This window comes from Gracilinanus agilis, chromosome X (genome assembly GCF_016433145.1).
Source record: "Gracilinanus agilis isolate LMUSP501 chromosome X, AgileGrace, whole genome shotgun sequence".
Taxonomy (NCBI): domain Eukaryota; kingdom Metazoa; phylum Chordata; class Mammalia; order Didelphimorphia; family Didelphidae; genus Gracilinanus; species Gracilinanus agilis.
Window position 1 is genome coordinate 18797062 of NC_058136.1, and position 14464 is coordinate 18811525.

The window sequence follows — 14464 nt, forward strand, 5'->3', positions numbered from 1 at the left end:
GGCCAGCCTATGACGGGCCGAGTCTTCCGAGGCCACGCCCCCCTTCCCATGAGCCCTCGGGCGGGGCCGGGGACAACAAACGGCATCTGGTTTGGGGGGCGGATGCGGTGGCATTGGGGCTGGGGTAACCATGGCTCTGAGCGCCTGGCGGAGGGTTCCCGTGCGCGGCAGCGGCGGTTCGAACTCCCGCACCCCTGCGCGCGGGCGGCTTCTCTGGCTACTTTTGGCGGTTGGCGCTTGTGGCTGGGTGGGTGCCCAGGACGGTGGCGGAGCCAGAGTCGTCGGGGCCATGGAGGAGGAGATCGTGTCCGAGAAGCAGGCGGAGGCGAGCCACCGGCAAGACAGCGCCAACCTGCTCATCTTTATCTTGCTCCTCACCCTCACAATCCTCACCATATGGCTNACAACAAACGGCATCTGGTTTGGGGGGCGGATGCGGTGGCATTGGGGCTGGGGTAACCATGGCTCTGAGCGCCTGGCGGAGGGTTCCCGTGCGCGGCAGCGGCGGTTCGAACTCCCGCACCCCTGCGCGCGGGCGGCTTCTCTGGCTACTTTTGGCGGTTGGCGCTTGTGGCTGGGCGGGTGCCCAGGACGGTGGCGGAGCCAGAGTCGTCGGGGCCATGGAGGAGGAGATCGTGTCCGAGAAGCAGGCGGAGGCGAGCCACCGGCAAGACAGCGCCAACCTGCTCATCTTTATCTTGCTCCTCACCCTCACAATCCTCACCATATGGCTCTTCAAGCACCGAAGGGCCCGTTTCCTTCACGAGACTGGCCTGGCCATGATCTACGGCAAGTGACTCCCTCTTGCCCCCCATCCTGCCCTTTGCTCTCTCCTTCCTGCCTCACCTTCCGTGGGGAAGGAGACTCAACCCTTGTCCCGGGACTGTCCCAGGATCGCGGCTGCTTGGGGACCTCGGGGAAGATTGGGAGGGGGAGGCGCGGTGGACACGTCTCTTTCTTGGTTTATTTGAAATTGAATCGGGGAGCCCTGCCTAGGTAGAAATATGAGTTGGAGGCGCTCCCTTGGCAGTTTTGGGTGTTCTCGGAAAAATTGATTTGACTTCATACTTGTCTTCTCGTACCCACTCGGCTTTCTGCCCACGAGTGGACGAAGGGCATATCTTTTATCTCTCGCTGTGTGTGTGGTCAAACTTAAAACTAAGGGACCTTGGGGAGCCGATCCGCTGATCGATAGCAATAAGCCATGTTTCCTTAACAACCTGTTGGCCGCGATCTAGTGTGAATTTGTTAGAATGCCACGCGGGAGGTTCAGGTTGTCCCAAGTTAGCTAAGGAAAGAGTTAAAAGTTTTCCCAGGACGGTTGTTATTACATAGCGATCAAGGCGGTTAATCTAAAACTAATTATAAACACTTCACATCTGCATTATGGTGATTTTGGTTCCTGAGATTATTAACCCTTTGCCAGTGGGTTCAATGGCATTCTGGTCCGCTTTTTTGTTTTGTTTTGTTTTCGTTTCTTTTTGCTTTTTGGTTAACGGGTAAGCAGGGAAATAATGGCACATGGCCCCCTTGGTAGAAACAGGTCCATCTCATTCGCGAACCGGTGCCTCCAGAGAGGTGTTGCTGGCTGTCTTAATCAAAGATGACTGCACTGGGTGATTACTCTGTATGTGTGTCTTTGTTTGTGTTTGAAGAGATCGGTGTCGACAAATAATTCCTTCTACACAGCTTACAGGTGAAGAGTGTTTTTTTTCCTTCACTTGTGGCTGTGGCAGGGAGCCCGCCAATGTTTGCTCCTTTGCCTCAGACTCACAGTCAGTTAAAGACTTTGGCTCCCAAAGAGCCAATCCATTCATGAAATGTTTACCTCTGAGTATGTATCTCAAGGAGGATAAGAAAAGGTAGTTCTCTGAGTTTTCAGAAAAATGCACACCCTTAGACATTTTCACTTGTAAAATGATTTTCTTAGATTAGAGCTCATCATAGTTTTGGAAACTTGGCTAACTTTTTCATCTCCTTTTCTTTATAAAAACTCCTGAGGGCATAATCCTGTGCTATTTGATCCACGAAAGTCAAGTATAAAGCATTAGAAATTGTGCAGTCTAAGATTTTTTTTTAAGTCTCTGCTTGCCATGAGCCTTAGCTTTGAATGGAATCAGATGTTGCATATTTATCTCTTCACTTTTAATCTTCATCTTGCTATAATGCTCAATTTCTATGATCATTTCTAACATTTATTGGGTATCTTTCATGTTCTAGACACAGGAAGTAACCAAAAACTATAAGACCAAGTCAGTAGTCCAGTTAAGAAGATACAAAGAAGACATACACAAAAATATCACTGCCACAAGTAGTTTCAACATGCCAAATTCTTCCTTCCAAGGAAGACAAGCTTTTTCTAGGTTAGGCTGGAAGGAATGCTATAAATGTTCAGTTGTATATTGGAAGCATAAAAAGCTTCTCTGACCATTTTTTAAATGTTGCACTAAAAAAAATAAAGCTTAACCTTTGCTAAATAGATAAATGGTTAAGCTCACAAACCTAGAGAATTTCAGTTGAAAACATTAATTATTCTTCTAAAGATACAAAATCAGTCAGAAGCAAGGAAAGGACTTCTGTTCCTCTCTCTTTGGGTGAATGGGGAACGTTTTTTTTCTTCTGGTGTTGCCTAATGTAAGAACACTAATTCAATTCCATCAAGAGGCATTATTACTCAAAGCCAGAGGAGAGAAAAATGCTAGGTTTTTACCCTTTTAAAGTTTAGGGGGAATACAAGACAGGTAAAAAATATATCCTAATTTGTATTAAGTGCATTGGAGAGAATCAGAGTACTGTGAGAGTGTTGTGAGGGGGAACTCTGTTGGGAAGCTCAGGAAAGGCTTCTTGAAATGCCACCTAGATTGGGCCTTAAAAGATGGGGGTCAATTTTCCAATCTGGGCAAGGGACAGGAATACATTCCAAATGTGGTAGGGCTCTCTACTGACTCTTTCCCCTTTACAGTTCATTTTCTTTGATTTCTCTCTACCCTCTCAAGGTTTCTCAATTTGTAAAATGGGGATTCGTGATATTTGTCTACCTGCCTCTCTCAATGAGTTAGTGTGAGCCTAAATGAGAGGTTGAAAAATGCTTTCAGATTCTCAGTATTGTACAAAGTAAAGCTTGGTTTTGGGTTTTTCTTTTAATCCAATTGAGACACTTGCAGTTTTTTTCCTTGCTTCTTTCATAACATTTTAAGTATTGGCACTTTTATTTCCTTCTTGTCTACCCTTCAGCCTTTAAGATTGAGGCCCCTGATTCCCGGCTTCCCACAGTTTGAGTCAGGTTTTCTATTTGAATCCTAGAAATACTATTTAAGGGGAACTCATTAACCCTTTGATTTTCTCTTGAAAAAATAAGGACTTTTTGGTGAAAACTAGAGTTTATGTAAACTAATATGGTTAGTTGAGTGTCCAAATTGCACCCTAGAAATCATTTGATTATTTTATTCACCTAGCTAGCTTTCTTAAAAGAATTTAACATAGAAATTGTTAAGTTAAGCCTTAAGTTCTTATGATAAAGAATGTCAGTTTGCCTATAAATAATATTTTTAAAGGGTTCAGGGCAGGGGAAGAATATTTCCCTTTGTCTTAAGCTTCATGCAACCTAAGAGTCACTTAGTATGATTCATTAAAGATTGTTCAAAGGTCAACAAAATGAAGAATTGTGCCTCTTTTTCTGACTATTCTCTAGGTCTTATAAGACTATGAAGTCTTTTCCAACAGCCTTAACAGAAATGAGCAGATGAAGGGATTTCATGTGTGTGTGTATATGTGTATGTGTATGTATGTTTTTTAAAGACTCTAAAATGTAATCTTCTTTGGCTATGATTGATGTCAGAATAATAAGATATCTCATCATGGGCTTCCAAATCTTGATTTCTCCTTCTGCAGACTGGAACAATGAACTGAAACCAATAGAATGAAATTTAAGAGGGATAAATGTCAATTCCTACATTTTGGTTGGGAAAACACACACACACACACACACAAATGTACAAGTATAGGAAGGGGGTACCTGTCAAATGAATCATGGGGTGGAGGCGGAAAACTAATTTTTAATATGATTGCACTATGAAATGGGGAAGTCATGCAGTGGGTTCTATGAAAAGATGATTTGTAAGATATTTTCTCATTAGGTAATCTTCCTGCTCTATTACTTATATGCTGCTCTAGAAATATTGGGGTTAGTGATCTGTGATATTACACTGGGGAAAATTACCCATCTGTCCATCCCCTGCTTATGAGGATGTCAGGCTCTCCGACTTAGGAATTGAGCAGTAATTTCAAACATGTTTGTATTTCAGGCTGAGTACCGAATCTAAGAAGCTCAAGCTTGGCTAACATCATTGATATGTGTGTGTGTGTGTGTGTGTGTGTGTGTGTTGAAAAACAGCGAGGTTTTTTAGGGTATATAAGGGACCAATTGATGCCCACAAGGAGCTTACAGCACTCTCTTTTTTTAAATTCCAGGACTTTTGGTGGGCTTGGTGCTTCGCTATGGTGTTCACGTTCCCAGTGATGTTAATAATGTGACATTAAGCTGTCAAATGCAGACTAGTCCGGCTACCTTATTAGTGAATGTTAGTGGGAAATTTTATGAATATACACTGAAAGGAGAGATCAGTTCACATGAACTCAATAATGTTCAAGATAATGAAATGCTTAGGAAGGTAAGCTTTTAATCACTTGGTTTATTTTTTATTTTTTTAAAATTCTAGCAGCAAAATGATATAGAAGGGAAAAATGACAAATGTCTTTTACAAATTAGAAAAGATTCAATGGGCTTTTTAACATATACAGTAAAATGTCAATTATAGTAATGCTTTGGAAATTTCATTTTCTGATTAAGGTCTGACTCTTTAAGTTTTCTGTTTTGACCAGTGTTCCAAATATTTCTAACCAGCTTTGCTGCCTTAATCTTTCTTGGATTAGTTGTTGAAATGCTTCAGGGTGCTTAAAAATAATAACTTCTCTTGATATAGCACTTGACAATTTATCAAAGGACTCTCCTCCCAATATCCCTATAGGGTAGGTAGTATAATGAGTTTTAGTCCCATTTTTTAGATGAGGAAACTGAGGCTCAGATATGTTAAAAGAATGACTTGCCCAAGGTCACATAGCTAATAAGTGCCCCAAACCAGGCTTTAAATCCACTTCTCTTTAAAAAACCAAACCAACCATTTCCGAATATTTTTCTTCATTCCCTTTAACACTGAACCTTCCTATGGAACAAAGGAAAACTGTTTAGTATAACTGACTGGCAAAGCAATTAGTCTGGAAATGTATGCTACCTTCTGATGAAAGGAAAGGATGTACATTTCATCTTCCAAGCACTTATTTCACTCTATTTACTGCCATAGCAGTTCCCATGATAAGAGTATTGAGAGTATAGATTCTGTAGAGGATTGAGATGACTCTCTCCCGATGCTCCCTCCCCATCTTCAACAGCTCTCCCCACCCCCACCCCACTCCCACTCCCACCATGTACATAAACATAAGCATACATACATTCCTGAAGTTCCTTGCTTCTGTCTCTGTTTCCCATTTCCACCTTGGCCTACATATCCTTTTTCTCTAGCTTTTCTTTATCGCATTTGCTGGAGTTGTTACATTTTCCTTCCCACCCCCTATACCTCCTTTCCCTCTGTTTCCCTTGATTTTGCTCATCCTCTTTGGTCAGCAAAATAACCAAGTATCCATAAAAGAAGACTGAGTGCTTATCACAGTGTTCCTTTGAACTTAATGTCTTCTCAAGAGCCTTCTCCATGGGACACTAGCCAATGTTGTACCCTTAAGTTTCCCTCTGCTGAATTTTATTTCTTGTAGTAATGAAGTGACGATACAATAAGTTGCAATGATGTATAGTAGAAGCCTTTAATTTATCATTCTAATAATTTGAGACTAGTTTCGTGTGTGAGGTCTTGCCAAATATTTTCATTTCTAAGGACTCAAAACCTTTTTTTCCTCCCTTTAAACAGGTAACTTTTGATCCCGAAGTATTTTTCAATATATTACTTCCTCCAATTATATTTTATGCAGGATACAGTCTGAAACGGGTAGGTGCTTTTACATTTGCATGGCACATGGTGGATGTTTAATAAAGTACTTTTTGAATTCAGTTGACTTTCTTGTGCCCAGGTGCTTGGGAATCTCCTTAATTTGTAGGTAATATGTAATAATAATGTACCTCTCTAATATGTAATCTCCCTAATGATATAGCATTTTCCATGCCCCCTCCCATCTCTTTCTTTTACTTCGTCATCTTTTCCCATTTCCCAGTTGCCTTTTCACAGTTACCCCTTTTAACACAAACAATGCATAGAATATTAGCACCCGAATCCAGAGTTTTTAATGTCAGCCATTTGGTATGTATCCTACAAATGTTGGTGGAATCCAGTGACCTCGGACCTTGTTTTTCAGAGACACTTCTTCCGAAACCTTGGATCGATCCTAGCATATGCTTTTCTTGGGACAGCCATTTCTTGTTTCGTGATAGGGTAAGTATTCATAGCCCCGGGTATTTAACCTTGACATTTGGATTTCAGTATATATCTCTATATAATATATGCTTACATATGTATATGTTTGTGCCTGCATACATAAATGTCTTATATAACATCATATTTTCAAGCATGTCTAGAAATGTTTTCAATACAATGTTTTAAATTACACATTTGCTCATATTTCTCAAAAGACTGCCATATCCTAGCAATAACCTGCTTTCAGAGTTGAGATCACCTAGAAAATACTCAACTAGGTTTCACTCACACATACACACATCCACTTTTTCCACTCTTCTCTGAGTCTCATTGCTCTTTCACAGCAGTTTGTGTGTGTATGAATTGCAAATATTTTTACTGAACAGGTCAATTATGTATGGCTGTGTAACCCTGATGAAAGTAACAGGACAGCTTGGTGGCGACTTTTACTTCACTGACTGCTTGTTATTTGGTGCCATCGTGTCAGCAACTGATCCAGGTATGCCGTCTGTGCCTTACATGTTTCATTTGTTTCTCATAATTTTTCTCAGTCCAAGCAATAAAACCAGTCTGGGATGCTCTGTGGCTTAAGCACCTACATTGATTTACTTGTACTTTATTGACCATTCAATTAGATGCTATTTTAGACTCACAAAATATTTTTTTATCCAGTACCATTCATGGTGGTATGTGCCTTTCTGCCTGAAAGTGGGAACTGATTATAAATATGTTCATTAAGTCAGTGACATCTAAACAGTTCTTCCACATTTCCTAGGACCGCAGTTGCCTAAAATCTTTTCAGAGTCTGGCTTTAGAGTTTCCGAATGACAAAGGATGTGAACCGATGGCTGCAGGTCATTTGTACCAGGTATAGTTTTAACTCTAGTAGGTACAGTTTAATTGTGTTGTTAGGCTTTTGTTTGCCTGGCAGAAAATGCTTCTCGGAGATTGGATTTATGCTTACAAAGAGGTGTTTAATGCAAAGGGGATTGCTTCTCTTGTGCGTTTCGAGCCCACCCTTCTAAAAGTGAGTGTTGCTGGGCCAATTTAATTAGAGCAAGCTGGATTTTAGTTCTCCTCTTGCAGCCTCCATGTCGCAGACGGCTACATTCCATTGAGAGTTAGAGTTTTGAGGGATAAAGGAGTCAGGAAGCAAAGAGGCTAAGACTTTGGAACTTAGGGCAGAAGCTTGCTCTGTTGTACCTTTTGGTATCAGTTGGGAGAGGCTTGTTCTACTTTGCCTTTTGAATCTCTCTCTACCTTAAAACCTAAATATGTAGTCAATTCTAAGGTTCCCTCTGAGAAACTCTATGGACTTTATGGAAAAGGGAGGAAAATGTGTCCTTTTCCCTGTATAAGCTGACCTTGGATTAAAATGTATAGGATCTGTTTTTAGGATAGTAAGTTGGTATCATTTAGCAGTTAAAGATGAAGCGCAAAGGATTTTCTTGAAGACTTTCCTGGCTTTCTTCTTAATGCTCATATGGTTAGGTGTCAATACAAAGTTATCTTAGCCCAGGAGGCTCAAACCGTATGGCTTTCTACAGGCCCGCAGTTTGGTTTCTTGTTCTTCCCAGGAGCTGGCAAGCTATTATATTGCACAGCCTCCCTTACTGAAAGAGAATTGCCTGTACTTTTCAGATTCTCTAGGCAGTATGATTACTTATTCAAGTTGATCTCTTTGGCCTTGTTGTTTCAGCCTCCTCTTTTTTCACTTTGCTTGCAAAAGGTTAGCTAGTTGGATGATTCAAACAAAACCCTTTTCCCCCTTGAATCTTCCAGATAAGTAGCTTTATATTCTCTTGAATTAGACAGACATTCTCAATTTTTTCCTTGGACCATGAGGCTAGCCTTGTCATGTTGCAGCAGCAGCTCAGCTCAAGAGAGGAGAACCATAGGTTACTGTTTAATATTCTAGAAGCCACTCTTGTCTTGCTGTTATGATATCTGTATGTTCCAGTTGAAGTGCTTTACAAGGGAAATTGCATCTTTTCAAAATGCTGGCTTCTCAATTTTACTTGCCTTTGGAAGAAGCACTAGCATTTTCGGACTACATTAATCTTTCATGGTAGCCTTGGTTTATGCAGCAAGTGGGCCGTGTATGACTCAGCAGTGGAAGTTATAATATAGATGGCTTCAGTCTCTTCTAATTTCTCTTGGGTTTCCATATAACTAGTTTTTAAAATGTGGAGTGAGTTACTTCTTTCCTGCCTCCCCTCTCCTTGCCCCAAGACAACAACGAATCAGTATAGTTGACATCTTGTTATAGTAAATAGCCCACCTATTATTCTGACCAGAATCCTTGGTGAAAGATTTTGATACCAACCAAAAATCAGCCTTGTCCTTGTGTTCTTTACTGTCCATATAAAGCATTGTTCTTGATATATGGGTGCCCCATAGAGAAAACAAGCTACAAGGTCAAGTTCACAGTGGGGATTATCTAGCTATCTTTCCATATTTCTGCCTACATCTATACAAACAATATTCTACAACATAGAACAGAGATGATTACTTGGCATAGGACAAGCTGTAGATATAATCTTGATGGAAAAGAAAGTAAAGAAGAGATATTTTTGAAGCTCATGCTCTTTGTGTGGTCATACTCTGTCCTCCTGAGTATTAACAAAACCCAAGGCTTTTATTTTAACTGTTTTGTAGGTGGAAAAAGGAATTTTTGTGTGCATGCAATCCAGGGAATGTTGTTTTTGATGTCATAGCATAAAAGGAAATGTTGACACATATCTGAATTTATGTTATAAATTGTCTTGGAATTTTTTTAATGTAAGAATTGAATTTCTGAGAACACAAATCAAGTCCTTGTTATGATAAAGAAAATCAGTTATGGCCATTCTTAAAGTATGTCAAATTCTTGTTGTCTTTGCCAGTGACTGTTCTTGCCATATTCCATGAACTTCAAGTTGATGTTGAACTCTATGCGCTTCTCTTCGGGGAGAGTGTCCTTAACGATGCTGTTGCTATAGTGCTGTCTTCGTAAGTGTGTTGGGTTTTGGTTTCTTAAAACTTGGGTCCTACATGCAAAATATTACAACATAGAAGCCCAAAGTCACAAGTCTAAATGAATGTGATCCGAATAAAATACTTCTAATCTGCAGAATTAACTTGAATGTAATACAAACACGTAGGCATCACCTAACCTACCTCTTATTGCTATAATTTCTAGAATTGCAGTTGCTATGCCAATTGGTCTCTCCCCCTTCCCTTCATAGCAGATAGCTTAGGAACTCTATTGTCTTCTAATACACTAAGTTCCCTCTATCCCTGAGTAAGCACTCCCAAGGTCCTCTGGAACTGTTCTTTCCATAAGGGGGGAGATGAGGCAACGGAGTGGACAAAAGCCCCTTACATTTTTTCTTTCATTCCCTTCCTTCCTCAAGTTTCACCTTCTAGATATAACAGAAGAACTAATTTAACCATCGTAAATACTTTTTTTTTGCCTTGCTGCCAAATAGGAAATCATTCTTTGGGTATTGGCTCTCCTGTACTGGTTTCATTTCTTCCTCCTAAGTTTTGTCATTTAGGATTTGGCTTTACTTGGCAGGATGTCGGACCAATACATTTCAATGATTATAGTTGTGGAAAGCCTTTTCTCCATCTCACCTTCATCACTGAATTTTCACAGCTATTTTACAGCTCATTTATAGTTAATTCAGGAAATACAGCACAAGACTAATTTCTTATAGAGCAATGATGGTGAACCTTTTAGAGACAGAGTGCTGAGCCCGCCCTCCTCCAAGTGTCACACCCTTCCCCCGCCAGAGACTGAGTGTTGCCCCCCAACCCCCTTACCCCAGACAGGGGAGGGAGGAAGCACTCCCATTGGATTGCTAGGCAGAGGGTGGAGTGAAGTGAGGAATGGCTTCAGGTGGGTGGAGAGGAGGAGGGGAACAGCTCCATCCCAAGTCCCTCTGGCTTTCTAGTAACAAACCCTGGCGCACAACTACAGGTGTGCCCACAGAGAGGGCTCTGCATGCCCTTTTTTTGGCATGCCTGCTATAGGTTGGCCATCACTGTTATAGAGATTTAAATTTTTGTTCCTTCATCCAATCTAGATGCAGAGTCAAAACTATGCACTAATTAGGAGAAAGAAAAATGAAATATAAGGCTGCTAGCTGTGTTGTTTTATGACAAATGTTTATTAAAGGACTTGGGGTGGAGAACATGGTGCTAGTTTCTGGGGCAGATTCAAAGTTTAGATAAGCATCTAGCCTCTGTCCTCATGGAGCTTTTAGTCTCATTCAGATTCTAATTTTCTGGACCATTTGTACATCTCATCTCAGTAGTGCTGACTTCAAAGAGGTCAAGAGAACAGGAGAACACTAACTTCTTGGTTGTCTGTACTCCCACATAAGTCACTTTTTCATTGTCCTGATGGCTTGAGAATCGGGAGGAAAAAAAAATTCAATTCTGGCTCAAACATGTGCTCTTAGCTTTTTTTTCCTCTTTAAAGTTAGAAATAATATTTTATAAAATTGTATTTATTGTATTTATTTTCCATATTGTTCATTTAAAATTTGATTTAAAAGATCATTTGAAATGCTTTGGAGTTTGACTTGAAAGTAAATATTTGCAAAAATTAATTAAAAAATTTTTTTCATTTGCCATTATTTACTGGATTTATTTGAAGATTTAAAAACACAAGCTATGATAATGACTGAAATTTCTTCAACACTGAGGTTGAGACGGTGTTTCCTTCATCTGTCTCATCTCTCCTCCCTGGAGGTAATGCTAGTGCCCTTCCTATTTCATAGATGAGCAGAATCTGTGGCCACTTGTCCAATGAGGGATAGAAACTCAGACCTCCGTAGCCAGTGCTCTTTGCCTCACACCCCACTGCCTCTCAAGAGGCTGCATGATTATCTTAACCCAGTTGGGTAAATGAATTCCTGTCTCAAAGCAGGAGAGAAACAGATCGTGTCAGGGTTTCATTGGCCCCGGGGGATCACCAACTAGAGTGCTTGCTAAATGCCTTTAGCAGCACCCTTCATTTGCTTTTTTGGAAAGTTACAAAATGCCAAGTCTGGGGCAGTTAAGAGTAAAACAGGTTGTGCCAAGTAGTAGTTTAGATGGATCCGCCCCATATATTTTCAGCATTCTCTGCATTGGAGGAAGGGGAAGCCATTTAGAAAGATTTTGTTTCTGGGGGTGCCAAATTTAAGGCTTAGTTTCAAGTGGCTCACATTATGTCTCTGTAAGATAAGGTACTGGTTGATGGAGAAAACCTGAGCTAAAACTTCAGTCTGGAAGCTGCTTTTGTGAGGAAAAAAAAGCCCTCCATCTGCTTTTAACCCATGGTCAATCTTAATTTCCCATTAACATTTTGTTTTCAGTTCCTTGGAAATTAGTGTGTAGATGATCAGAATGTTTCATTCTCATCACCAATACTTTGACAAGCAGAAAGCTGAGGAAGAGCAACCTTTTCAAGCCAAATTATAGGTATTTTATCGGAGCCATTATTCTGAAAATAACCCTGGAGAAAGGAAGAAGGCCTTTCTTATCCCTGGTCTGCTGTCGTATATGCTGTTATCATGAGTGTGTCTCTTTGTAGTAGAGTGACCCAGGCTATTAAAGAAAATAACTGTCATTTGTAGAGGTTTGCAAAGCACTCTTCATACATTAGTTCATTAAAGGTTATTATGTAGTTACTTGAACAATATTATATCTAACCATCAAAGACTATTATATCACTTTGAGATGTTTCACCCAGATGTTTAAATTTTTAGTTTTGAGTCCAAGTATGAAATTTAATAGTGACTGCCATTTGCTTCAATTTTTGTATATTTTGTTTGGTTTTAAGCACATTTTATTGACTTGAACTGGTGGATATAAAGAGAATCTTGTGTATGTAATATACCAAGCATATTTTTACATTTGTAATCTGAAACATATTTCAGTTACCACAGGGAGAACCAACTTGCGTTTTGTCTGTTTAGAGGGTTTCCTGGCCACCCCCTCACCTACCTTTCACTGATATACCTTCTTTGATATGTGATCTGATGGGAATTTTTTTTATATACTTCTAATAACTAGTTAACTGAATTCAAACCTGATTTAGAAGTAGAGAGCATTTTCACCAGGGACCTAGTTTGCTTTTCAAATCTGTGTCTTTTTCAAAGGGTGAGTACTGCCAAAGTCCTATTCGGCCTAGATTTGAATTAGAAAGTTGAGGTAGGGAAGACTTCCTGCTAAATATGGGGCTTGACTATCACAGAGGTCAGGTTGTTAATATTCCGGTGGGGTGGGGAGAAATGGATTCACTGGAGATGCTGACAAGTGGATTGTTATAACCGCTTGAGCTCAGTGAGCAGTCTCCCTGGGTCCTCCTCTCTACAAAATGTTCATTCTGCTGTGTAGCTCTGGGGGTGGTTCTTCAGGCTGAAAAGTACTTCAGGCAAACCAGGTTTGCATCTCGAGCAGTGTTGATGTGTTGATGCCTCTGCTCAGAATAAGTGGGCCCAGTTTTCATTATCTTGGTCACATTAGTATGTAGGGTTGGGAGCCACTCAGATGCTAAGAGTGCTCGAACAGAACTTTCTTCCTGTTCCGTGTTCAGATAACTCACTCTAGAGGCTAGAGAGGGAGACAGAGACAGAGACAGTTAAAGGCCTAATCCAGTTTTCCTACAGATGAGATTTTTTAAAGAAATCTTTTCCTGCCTCCCAAAAGAAAAAAAAAAACACCCTGTTCCTGAAATTGACATTCAAGTTAAAAGCTGAGGTTTTCTTGTATGTACACGGCAGGTAGCCTTGGCCTTCATTTCATTAATTTGAAGTCTAATACCCCCTTTTTCTACCACCAACCTGCCTCCATCCTGAATGTTAGTTTTAACATGAGTTGCAAAGTCTCTTTCTCTGCTTCTTAAGAAATAAGTGAGGTCTCTTTCCCCTTTCTCAGTTCCATCGTGGCATACCAGCCAGCTGGAGACAATAGCCACACATTTGACGTGACAGCCATGTTTAAGTCTATTGGAATCTTCCTGGGGATATTCAGTGGTTCTTTTGCCATGGGAGCTGCCACTGGAGTGGTCACAGCTTTAATATCCTTTTAGTGCTCTGTGTCTAGGGCTTCTTAATCTCTGGGGTTGAAATTTTAGGCATTATGTAGGATTGTCTTGTGACAGCCGAATCTTGCCATTTGCTTTTTCCCCTCCAAAATACCAGATAACAACTTTGACCAATTATGCACAAGTGAAAGGTTTTTATAGTTTTCATATTGTATTGGTTTGACTTTTATAGCAAAAGATTTTGTTTGGTATGTTGCCACCCCCACTTTCTTTTCTAAGGTTACAGAACAAATTGTTGTGAATGTCTGTACAGTTACAGTATTTTCTGTCTTTAAATGCCTGTTGATTTTTTTCCCCATCAGAGTGAGATGTAACTCTTTGGTACTTTGGTTAATGAGAAAAGCCGGAAATGTTAGACCGTGGTGTCATAACAGGCCACATATATAGCTTGAGTAAGGAGAAGTCTAAATAGTTTCATCTTCTAGAATGTTTGACTGAGGGACAAGGGGCCAGGGGAGAAGGGGAGGGAATAAGTCTTTATTAAGTGACTGCATGTGCTAGGCACTGTGCTAGGTGCTTTACAAATATTATCACATCTGATCCTCACAACAACCTTGGGAGGTAAGTACTGTCATTATCCCCAGATTTACAGATAAGGAAATTGAGGCAGACAGAGGTTAAATAACTTGCCTAGGGTCACACAGTTATGAAGTGTCTGGGACTGAAATAGAACTTGGGTCTTCCTGACTCCAGGCCCAGTGCTCTGACCTTAAAGGTATCATCCAGTCCTCTCATTTCACATATAGGACTGAGATCCAGAGAAAGGAAAGAACCTGCCCAACTTCACCTAGTAAGTTATTAGTGTAGCTGGGATATCAGTTCTGTTAATAATTTAAACCTTTTGCTTAAGACTTCTCTTTTATGAAGGCAAAGATCTCCAAATGTACATTAATTTGCGTTTGAG

At 40.4% G+C, this 14464-nt stretch overlaps 1 protein-coding gene across 3 annotated transcripts in view; it reads left to right on the top strand.

The window, feature by feature from the left end:
* The first annotated feature begins 605 nt into the window (after positions 1–605).
* SLC9A6 (solute carrier family 9 member A6) overlaps positions 606–14464 on the top strand; it is a 31574-nt gene continuing 17715 nt past the window's right edge. Inside the window, exons 1-7 of one of the 3 annotated variants that reach the window (XM_044682486.1) lie at positions 606–789; positions 4471–4670; positions 5979–6056; positions 6421–6497; positions 6866–6978; positions 9365–9470; positions 13392–13533. In XM_044682486.1, the coding sequence (XP_044538421.1) occupies positions 621–789; positions 4471–4670; positions 5979–6056; positions 6421–6497; positions 6866–6978; positions 9365–9470; positions 13392–13533 (885 nt within the window). In that variant the 5' untranslated portion in view covers positions 606–620. The remainder of the gene's footprint in view (positions 790–4470; positions 4671–5978; positions 6057–6420; positions 6498–6865; positions 6979–9364; positions 9471–13391; positions 13534–14464) is intronic. The other 2 variants (XM_044682489.1, XM_044682488.1) reach the window with 2 other exon arrangements.